The sequence below is a fragment of the Schistocerca americana genome, chromosome 2 (genome assembly GCF_021461395.2).
Source record: "Schistocerca americana isolate TAMUIC-IGC-003095 chromosome 2, iqSchAmer2.1, whole genome shotgun sequence".
NCBI classification, from domain to species: domain Eukaryota; kingdom Metazoa; phylum Arthropoda; class Insecta; order Orthoptera; family Acrididae; genus Schistocerca; species Schistocerca americana.
The window spans coordinates 816,735,080-816,746,636 of record NC_060120.1 but is presented as its reverse complement, the minus strand read 5'-3'; the positions used below and the strand labels follow the sequence as shown (position 1 = coordinate 816,746,636).

The following is an 11,557-nucleotide window of genomic DNA, read 5'->3' as shown; positions in this document are numbered from 1 at the left end:
TTGGACCGCTCTAGAAGATAGGAACTTAAAATTCCTCTTTAAAAATTAACTTTGTTTGTTATGGGAAACAAATTGAGGCTTTTCGTGGACAGTGGGCTTCGCATGAAAGACATGACGAACAGTACTCATTTGGACTGACTCCAGCTACACGTTGATATCTGACGAAACATTAGAGAAAATGCATCAGACGACTCTTAAGAGGGACACCCGATGTACATGAAAGTTCTCACTTTTGAAGTAAAGAGGCAGTGTTCGATACCGTAACGTTTGAATGTGATATTCATTCTTGTATCCGACAGTGATTCGGATTCCACACCAAACCTTAGAGTGGACATAGAGTCTGAGATCGCGGTCACATACTGCCACTTGACTGTAGCTCTCGAGAGCTTCGGATTGCGCCATTGGATAGTGGTCGACCATTGCTTTTTGTATAGTTCTCCCTCTTTCGGTATTCACTCTGGGCAGATATCGTTTTACTTTGGATTCGTTCCTAGACACCTTTCACTATGTTCACTCAGTCCATACTGCATTCCGAGTGATGCTGAATTTTTTTTTTTTTTTTTTTTTTCTTTTTTTTTTTTTTTTTTTTTTTACTAACGCTGAGTATGACAGTAAAGTGTATACGAACCCACTACTGATACTCATCTGATTCTGAAGAACCATCGAGATATTGCAGATATCTCTGTACAGGTGATGGCTGTTGTTGTGGTCTTCAGTCCGAAGACTGGTTGGATGCAGCACTCCACTTTACTCTATCCTGTCTCAGAATAAATACTGCAACCTACTTTGTTCTGAACCTGCTTACTATGTTGGTCTTCCTCTACAACTGCCAGCCCCTCCCCTTCCCCCACACACTTCCCTCCAATACTAATCTGATGAGTCCTTCATGTCTCAGAATGTGTCTTATCAACCAGTCCCATCTTTTGGTCAAGTTACTCCACAAATATAAGGCTGATGATGTTGAGGTCCCGTACTCCGAGGAGCGTAGGAGACGATGCAGGAGACCCGGACCGACGTACTAGGCAAGGTCCTAGTGGAGGTGGTCTGCCATTGCCTTCCTACGACCGTAATGGGGATGAATGATGATGATGAAGACGACACAACACCCAGTCATCTCGAGGCAGGAAAAATCCCTGACCCCGCCGGGAATCGAACCCGGAACCCCTTCCGCGGGAAGTGAAAACGCTACCGCAATACCACGAGCTGCGGACAAATAAGGAGCGGTCAAAAAATTAACACCGTGTCCGCACCCATTGCGGCGGTTTCCTTTCGAGGTCCATGTCATCCGGCAGGTGAATCCAGATCGGGGAGTGATCACTTGCGCCCAAGTCATCGACCACTTCCCATTGAGCACTGTGGGCAAGAGCTGGAGAGCAAAGCGAGAGATTAGTGGCATAGAAAGACCCAGTCACTGTGCTGAAGTGAATGCTCTGTCCTGCATTTAGCTAGTATGTACAGGATGACAGGAGAAGCCTCTCAACTGCTCTACCCCTTAGGCAGATAGTTGCGGAGCCCCAAAGCACATTGTGGAGAGGATGAGTGAGGTCGGTGAGGGCCTCTTCATCAAGTGAATCATGTGGGGGAAGTAAAGGGAACATATTGTCAATGGATGACGCACGTGCACGGATATAACAACGGCTTGTAAAGTCGTTGTAAGTGACAGAGGCGAGGAGTGGTAGTCGATCCTGACGAAAATACCTACGCCTCCTTTAGCTCTCTCCACGCATGTTGTCCTTTTCGTGGAGTGCGTAGCTTCTTAGTCCATGGGTGTTTGATCGACGGAAATGAGTCTCCTGGAGACAGAGACACAGTGGTCAATCCTGAGCTAGGAGACGAGGTTCCTCCACATGCGTCCTGAACCCCTGCAAGTATGGGAGCCATCTATGATAGGGGTAGTACCTTCATCCTGTCTTTCCGACGGGATGGGGAGACCGCAGCAGGTGGAGGTGCAGTCGTGGGACGAGATGATTGCCCCACGCACACCTCATACTCTATCAGCTCTGGGGACGAGTCAAATGAAGCATCAGGTAAAATCACATCGACATGGTCAGACGGTTTACCACTTGATTTTACCTGCTGTTGCTGCTTTGTAGGAATCTTTCATGGTTTTGTGGGCTTTGGTGGAGCCGACGTGGGAGTGGTAAGGGCCGTGCCGGACTTCGGAACAGCCTCAGCTGTTGGAGGTGCCAGGGGACACTGTACCTTTGTCTGTTGTTCGAGCAGAGGCTACAGACTCTGAAACACTTGCTCCCTTGCAAGTGCACTGACACATGCAGGTGTTAGTGACTACACGCGCCACCTCCGTCTGCATAGAGGCATTCGCTTTTGGAGTAGGCTTCTGAACCATTGACGCAAAAGACGTAGCAAATGTTGGAAGCTGCATGGACTTGCATATCTTTTTGGCCTCACCATAGGGGATACGCTTGGTTGTTTTTATTTCCTGTATTTTGCTTTCCTCTGAAAAGATCCAGCAGTCCCTACTCCAAACAGGGTGGTTCTCAGAGCAATTGATACATTTGGCTCGAGACGAGCAACCAGTTCCATGAGCGGCCTTACCGCAGTTGCCACAAGTCGTCTCGCCTTTACATCCTAAGGTAGTATGCCCAAAACAGCGCATTGGGGTTGGGAAATAAGGCCTCACACTAAGGCGAAGGAAGCCAGCCTTAACTGCTAAGGAAGTTTCATGCTACTGAAGGTCAGGATAAAGGAGTCGAATTTGATAAGATTGCCATCAATCCTCTTCATGATACGTTGCACGTCACCTATACCTTTCGGAGCCCATTCACGCTGCAATTCCTCCTTGGGAATGTCGACTAGATCCCTGCATGTTACAACACCTTTGCTGTAATTCAAGGTGCTGTGCAGTTCAGTGTCCATGGCATTTAGCTGCTTGCTGGGAATTGGAAGTTTCCACAAGCAGGGTCCCATTGCGCAAGCGCTTCACCGATTCTAAGGAGCCACAGATTCCCTCCGAACCCTTTTATATATAGATGGGCAAAACCTTCTCAAAACTACACTCCTTCCGTTCCACCATGAGAAACACACTCTGAGGACCAGCATGCATTCTGTTACTAGAGACTGTACTATTCGAATACGCGCCGGAATCAGGGGGACTGACTACAAGAGCCCTCTTGTTAGATTGGGTCTTAGTACCTTCCAGCGGCCCACCCTTTCCACTGGGAGGAGGAAAAGGAGATTTCTGAGGATCCATTTCGGTCCCACGAGCGCTAGGGAAGTAAGAGTCCACTCAGACAGAACCCCGCGTGTCTGAGTAAGCCTTACACAACTGAGGTGCGGCAGGTACCACAGAGGTCGCCCACTAACGACTGTTCAACCTCAACAGCCATGCAGCTCATCAGCACGCAGCACACCCTGAGATTGAGGATTTGTTATAGAGATTTAGGCCACCCTCGCGATCCGCGCGGTCAAGCCAAGATCCCCATTCCCTGAGACATACAACGTTCCACCGCCGCGCTGCACAGTAGTCGCTGAAGTATACCCAGAGCTTACTGTGAAGGGAGACTAGCGGTGCTTACCAGGAACCCCAGGGTCGCAAAGCCCGTACCCAGTTTATGAATGCCGAGCCCCTGAGGGGGTTGAATTTTAATCCTACCCCTGCACCTTTCCTTTATTTCTGTCACTGCTTCTTCGCCATATAGATTAAACTATTGAACCTCTTTCTTGCTAAGAATTTCGAACATCTTGCACCACTTTACACTGTCGAACACCTTTTCCAGGTCGACAAGTCCTATGAACGTATCTTGATTTTTCTTCAGGTTTGCTTCCATTTCAGAGCGCAACGTCAGGACTGCCTCTCTGGCGCCTTTACAATTCCTAAAGCCAAACTGATCGTTATTTAACATATCTTCAATTTTATTTTCCAGCCGGCTGTTGTGGGCGAGCGGTTCTAGGCGCTTCAGTCTGGAACCGCGCGACCGCTACCGTCGCAGGTTCGAATCCTGCCTCGGGCATGGATGTATGTGATGTCCTTAGGTTAGTCAGGTTTAAGTAGTTCTAAGTTATAGGGGACTGATGACCTCAGATGTTAAGTCCCATAGTGCTCAGAGCCATTTGAACCATTTTTTTACTTTCCATTCTCCAAATGCGGATCTTCAATTTACTCTTTCCGTCTATTCGTTCTTTCATCTGTTTTTAACAGTGGAATTCCCCTTACACTCTTAATACTGACGCCTTTGCTCTTAAATTCATCGAAGGGTGTTCAAATGGTTCAAATGGCTCTGAGCACTATGGGACTCAACTTCTGAGGTCATTAGTCCCCTAGAACTTAGAACTAGTTAAACCTAACTAACTTAAGGACATCACATACATCCATGCCCGAGGCAGGATTCGAACCTGCGACCGTAGCGGTCTCGCGGTTCCAGACTGCAGCACCTAGGACCGCAAGGCCACTTCGGCCGGCTCGAAGGGTGCTTTGACTTCTCTATATACAGGGGGAAGTCCTACGGTAACCATTTATCTTTCGATTTTTTCACTTTTTTCATGCAAACATTTCGCAATGGCTTCCTTGCACATCCCATTTATTTCATTTCTAAGTGATTTATACTGATGCTTTCCCGTCTTTTCCTTGACTTTTTTGTACATTTTTCTTCCAGCCATCATTTGAAGTATCTCTTCTATTACCTGAGGTTTGTACGTCATTACCTTCATTGTCATAAAATTTGTCTATTCACCCTTCTGTGAGTTTATTTGATTTTATTTTTTATGTGTCTATTCCTCTTCAGTTGAACTGCCTGCTTCTGTATTCACTGACGCAGTATCTACAGCCTCCAAGAATTTCAAAGGCATCACATCGTACTTCAGCATCCCACTTCTTCCTACATTGATTCTTTTGGACGATTCTCTTAAACATCAGCTATTCTTCGTCATTACTAAAATGTGAACGGAGTCTCTTCATTCCTGGATAGGCCTTACAATCCAGTGTCTGATTTCCGAATCTGTCTGACTAAGATGTAATCCAGCTGGAATCAACCAGTCTCTCTAACACCTTAAAACAGGTCGGCACATCTCTCGAATTTGTTTATGTATAGAAGTAGACTGCTATTTATGAAGAACATCGTAATCTGATATCTGGTGGCTCAAAATGTTTATTTTTCATTTGCTGCAGGTTCTTGATGACATGCGGAATAAAGTTCAACTTATTCCCTAGTCGACAGTAGATTATCGCATCCAACCTTATTACACGGTTTTTTCTAATCGAGCTTCCCCTTCCCCTAACTGAAAATTTCTGGCTTCGCCCTGAGCCATGCTTCCTAACCATAACAGCAGAAGTATCACTTCTTGATGTCTGGGATATAGCAAGTAATATTCAAAATTATTTTGTACATTGATTTAGGTTTCCTTGATGCAGAAGTGCTGACATAAATGCTTTAACTTGCACTAATGCGGTCAGTCATCCTCTGAAATACGGGAAGGAGGACAATAGAAAACATTAACCAAACACCCATTGTCTAAGCAGTTCTACTGCTCCATCTTGAATTTTTCAATCTGAAGAGGACTTAGCGTTGATATCAACTTTCCTAGCTGATCTAAATTGGGAGCCCGACCGGATTTACGTTATTGGAATTTAGTGAGATGAAGTGTACAGGGAGCCGGAGAAACTGAGGCAAATTACCGACAATGTCCTCAGTTTCACAGATTCGAGCCTCATGCGCCACGGAAGTAGGCCTGCTTATGCACGGGTCCATTCTCCGTAAGATCTTCTACGTTAGTATCTCTGCAAATAGTTTTACATTTCACATTTCAAAAACCAGATACATTTTTCACAGGATATCTCAAATCATCGTTTCGTTAAATTCAGAAGCATAAAATTTCTAATGGTTTCGAGATACCAGACATTTTCTAGAGAGTAAAAAGAAACCACCGTGACTCACATTAAAGCACTTTTAAAAGTACAATAAAGGTAAGAAATTTAGTAATGGACACCTGGCAGATGTATAGCCATTGAAGATACTGCTCGTTTGTGTGACGAACGTCGATCCCTACTTCTTTTGTTTCCAAAACAGCTTCAAACTGCTTAGAACATCACGCATAAAAAGACACGTTGTTCTGAAAGATCTTTCGTGTCAGCTATAAACTACACTGCACTTTATGTTGTATATTCTTTCAAAAATAAATAAAAAGTAAGACTGGTTGCTTAAAAATCGTCGAACATAATATGCATGGAAACTTATATTCTTAGTGATGCAATTTTTTAAAGACCACTAAATGTTAAATTGCAACTGTGTCTTTAATGTCACTATGTATTTTGTAGATAATCTTTTACTGATACTTTCACTGTATCTATATGTAATCTATCTGTATTGTTGCTACTAGAGTAGTTAAAGGAGTGTGTTTGTCGTACAGCTGTATAGAACAGTCTTAGCAGCACTTTTCTGTGTTTCTTGTGTAAACTGCCAGTTCATTCATCTCATTAATTTTGTGATAACAAAGAATAGGAAACGCAAACTCCCTAGAATTTAAAAATTTTGTTCCTTATTTCGTTCTATTATTCATCTGAATGATAGATACACCTTCCAAATCTGTCTCACTTGAAACACTCACAAGCTCAACATCTGAACATCAATGTCATTCTTTTGTTAAATTTCATCATTCCCGACCCACAGATAGCATATATCAAGACTTGACATTCTGATTTTGAATATCTATGTCCGTCACTTGGACTACTTTACTGTGAACCTAAGGATAACGCATTCATTACCACTAGTACTAGTACAAGCTTACAGGACAAAGAATTAGTCACTCTCAGTACATATCATGCTAACACCGTCTAACACTACCTTTAGACTAGGTAATGGCCTCAATTTGGCGAGGAAGGAAGTCCAAAAGCTCCTTCGAGTATGCCAGATGCAGGTGAAGCCACTCGTTTCTGTTTTGGTCACACAGAGTGGGAACGTTGATAGCTACATTTCTCCTGCTGTTCCAAATAATTCTAGACATTTTTGTTATGAGAACGAGATAGAGTGATTTATCGGCAGTAAAGGTGCGATAGTGTGTCTGTGGGTCGTCCAGTCAAGATCTTCTGCATACAGGCCATTGAACATGGCTGTTTGCATCTTGGAAGAAGGGCTTGTCCACAGCACAGTCATCATGAAGATGTAGAGAAAACGGCAACATTTGGTCGCCCAGACTGTTGAACTAAAAACGTTCTGATACATGTTGACCGTAACCTTAAAGAGTGGCCCTAAGTCTTGGTACAAAGAACAGTCTCGGAAGTTCGCAGACCCATTTCCGACTCGGAATAAACCTTGGTTTACGCACCCCACCGGTACTTCTTTCGGTGCACTAGACGCCTTCCATCATTTCGAAAGAGACAAATCCCTTACACTGCGGACAACACTACATTTAGTTAGCTGCTGACCAGTTTCTATGTATGTTGTTTCCCCCATTGAAGATGTGCAGCCTCACGTGCCGCTGTGAGAAATGACCTTTTCCGAGGTAGCCGACCCGACCTCACATGTCCATTGTATACACGTTCCTTCCCAATAGTCAAATGGACCTGCATTTACGACAGCAGCAGTTCTTCCTGAGTTTGAAGACGATTGTCACTGATAAGGCGATAAACTCGTCATTAGTTCCGTCAGTTAGAATACTTTTTATGACCACTGATCTTACGCCATGTTACATGGCTCCGAGTATTAAACTGTTCCTTGTAGACACGCTGGACAGTTCACAGTGGCACACCAACAAATCTGGCAAGTTCGTATATTCACGGTGGACGCTTCCAAACAAGATAGCTCCTGAAACTTCCTGGCAGGATAAACCTGTGTGAAGCACTGGGATTCAAACCTGAGACCTGTGGGGAAAAGCTCTGCCTACTGAGCTGCCAGGCAGTTTGGCCGAGCGGTTCTAGGCGCTTCAGTCTGGAACCGCGCGACCGCTACGGTCGCAGGTTAGAATCCTGCCTCGGACATTGGTATGTGTGATGTCCTTAGGTTAGTTAGGTTTAAGTAGTTCTAAGTTCTAGGGGACTGATGACCTCAGATGTTAAGTCCCATAGTGCTCAGAGCCATTTGAACCTACTGAGCTACCCAAAAGTGATTCTCACGACACCCGCCCTACATCTCTACTTACACGCGCACGTTCCACTGCTAGGCGAAAATTCATTCTGGAAACAATTCCCCCTGACTGTAGCAAGCCATGTCTCCATAGTATCCTTTCTTCCGGGATTGCTAGTCTCGCAAGATACGCTCGAGAATTTCTGTGAAGTTTGGAAGGCAGGAGATGGGATACTGGTAGCGAAGCTGTGAGGGCGGGTCATAAGTCGTGCTTGGATAATTTAGTCAGTAGAGCTGTTGCCTGCGAGAGACCAAGTTTTCAGGTTCGAGTCCCAGTCCGGCACACAGTTTTCACCTTCCAGGAAATTTCAGATTACCGCGCATTCCATTGCACAGTGACAATTTACTCTGGAAACTATAGCTCCTTTCTGCAGTACTGTCACATCTCCACGCCATAACATCTTAGTGTGCTAATTACAGGATGTTTATAAATTAGTTACACAAAAGTAACCTTTAACTGGGAGAAACAGAAATCAGTTACAGAAATGTTTGATACAGTACTGAATAGCGTATCTTGAAGTTCAACTCCCGCCGACGCTGCTAGTTCCCGACGTTCCTGGTAGGTGACGTGCTCAGATGAGTTATTCCAAGAGTCGGAGTCTTGTAGTAGTACAGAGCGTGCACATTGTTGTTTATGGTTTCATAAATCCAAATCTGCTACTACAGTGAAGCGACATTCGGCACTAAACATCGGAAGCCAACCACTCCAAAGACACACGGTTATTAACTGGTACTATCGTTCCACCGAAACTGTCTTCAGGGTCAGCCAGCAGTCTCTGACGCTGCAGTTGAACAAGTCTGGTAGCCTTACAATCATAGACCGGGTAAATCAACGACACGTGTCAGCTTAGGATTGAATATGCCTAGTGTTACAGTGTCTAAGGTATTACAGAAATGCTCGTCATTCAAACCCTGCAAACTGGAATTGCTGCAAGCTTGGAGGGAAAAAGACAAAGAAAAACGAGTTGAGTTTTGTGTAGAACTGCTTAACAAAATGCAGACGATTTTCTTTAAAAAAAATTGTATCCAGTGACCAAGCCACCTTCCGTACTTGCGGTAAAGTGAATCGGAGTAATGTTCGGAAATACAATGAGCAGAAATCACATGACGTAATCGAACATATATGGGACTCGCCTACAGTAAATTTTTTTCCAATCTGTAAGTTGTAGCAATATTTACGGTCTTCTCTTTATTGCCAAGTCGCATATCGTACGTGGACGTGCTTGAGCATTATCTAGTACTTCCACTGCGACTGGATATGGGCATAGAATTTATTTTCCAGCAAGACGACGCGCCACCATTGTGAAGTTGTCCCGTATCTTTGTGGTAATGTGGTGACTTGTATTGAACATGGTGGATCAACATCTTGGCCACCATGATTACCTAACTTAACGTCAGTGGAGTTCTGTGTACGGAGTTACATTAAAGAGACAGTGTTTGTTTCTCCGCTTCGGGGAAACGTCGCTGAGCGGCGACAACGGATAACACAAGCAGTTGCAGCCACACAGCAGGACTTGTTTCATAGGATTTGGAAGGAAACTGATTGTATATGGAGCATTTGTCCTGTTACAAAAGGTAGCCTAATGGAACATTTGTAAATAAACCTTGACGATATACTTATAGTGCATTCAGTGCTTTATCAAACGTTTCTTTCAATTATTTACCTTGTTCACAACTGAAGGTTACGTTTGTGTAACTAATTTATAAAATAAACACCCAGTGCATACTACGAAGTGGCGCACATACACACACACACACACACACACACACACACACACACACACACACACACATATATACCGCTTCAATGCAATAACTTACGTTGGATGTGGAAAGTCATCTAAGCGTCTGCTACCGCGTGTGTACCATGTACAGCGCTACGAAGCGACCAGTATGCACTTATAACGGGGTGATTAATATTTTGTCCGGTAAGCTTGCTTTAATCATTGCCACTTCGTTCAGCAAAGAAAGTACGAAAATAAATTAGCTCAAGCATAAACACAGTCAGAAATAGTGACAACATTATACTAAATGATCTTTTGGTCACTCATTCTAAAGCGTTTGTAAAGTAGAGCACTAATGCCAAAACAGCTTCAGTTACGCACTTCACTAAGTGAATAACAGTTATGCTCTCCACTTTGTTAATAACAGTTCCGCTAGAGAAAAGCTTTGTAAATATTTGTTGTAGATAATCTAAATCAGCAATATAATTCAATCACTTAATGTTAGTCATATTGTGCATATTTTACCAAAGCAAATCTCTAAATGTTCTCCTGCGTTAGCTGTAGAAGCTTTCGCTTTTGTGCCGTCAGTGTTTGTGTGTTTGTCTAACTGTTGCTTTGTTGCGTATGTGTGTGCCTCGTCCATGTGAAACAGCTGAAAACGAGCGTCGAAACTCGACGCTTCGCACCAACGGCACCAGCAAGAGCAGCAGCGGAGCCGCCGTAGCACCCGTTGGCGCGGACCTCAATGGCTCCGCCCCCAACTGAGCACATAGCGAAGCGCCGGTAGTACACTACTTTTTATTCACAAACCCCTCCCTCCGCTTCTCTCCTCCGTAGTCATAGCTAAACATATAAGGGAAGTTCGGCCAAGAGTACGCGTCGCTTAATAATACAAAGCTTTGCTGTGTTGGCTCCAATTTGCAGAAGACTGGCATTAGCTACCCATTGCAGCGGAGTGTAGTGTCATAAAATGCGGACATCTTAGGTATTAATGACTGCTTCAGCTGTAGTTCGTCCTTTATTATTGGATTACTACCTGTTTTGTGGCACTAAAAGCAACACCTTCAGGCGAACTTCGCTTCTCCGTGCATACGGAGACGCGGCCGCGTGCTCTGACGTACTGACGGCAAGAAAGTAAACATGTTGCCTATTTGACGGCTCGCGCATTCGCTGATAATGCGCGGGCTCGACCGATTCTGTAAAATTTCTGTTGCTCCTTTTCTTTCTTTCTTTCGCTTGCGCCTTTGTCCCGCAGTTTGTGCAGGGTCGGCGTGGTTAAATCCGATTTGGCATGTTAATTTGAAGGGATGGCCGGATGTCCTTCCCGCCGCCACCTCGTAGCCCCCTGGGACAGAATCAGTGTATCCCATCTGTCTGCGTCTAGTGTAAATCATGGCAGAGTGTGAATGTGTTTCAAAAGTATGTGAGTCGTGTAACTGAGGCGGAACGTTGGGACCAGCCCGGTATTCACCTATTGGGATGTGGAAAACCGCCTAAAAACCACATCCAGGCTGGGTGTGCTGTTAATCCGCCGGGAGGATTCGATCCGGGGCCGGCGCGCCTACCCGAGTCCAGGAAGCAGCGCGTTGGCGCTCTCGGATACCCTCACGGTTTCTGTTGCTCCTTTACTCTCTTTTGATAATCAGGAAAGAAAGCGTTTTAGTTGCGATAGAAAGCAACATATGTCCCTCGTAATTTAAGCGATTTTAATCACACATTCACTGAAATTTCCTTGTCCACGCCTAGCAGCTTTCTATC

The 11,557-nt window shown here is 44.7% G+C and overlaps 1 protein-coding gene across 1 annotated transcript in view; it reads left to right on the top strand.

Moving 5' to 3' along the window:
* The window catches only part of LOC124595754 (potassium voltage-gated channel protein Shaw-like), a 408,834-nt gene that overhangs the window by 385,676 nt on the left and 11,601 nt on the right, over positions 1-11,557 (top strand). Inside the window, exon 5 of the mRNA XM_047134633.1 lies at positions 10,452-10,582. Coding sequence (XP_046990589.1) covers positions 10,452-10,564 — 113 coding nt within the window. The 3' untranslated portion in view covers positions 10,565-10,582. The remainder of the gene's footprint in view (positions 1-10,451; positions 10,583-11,557) is intronic.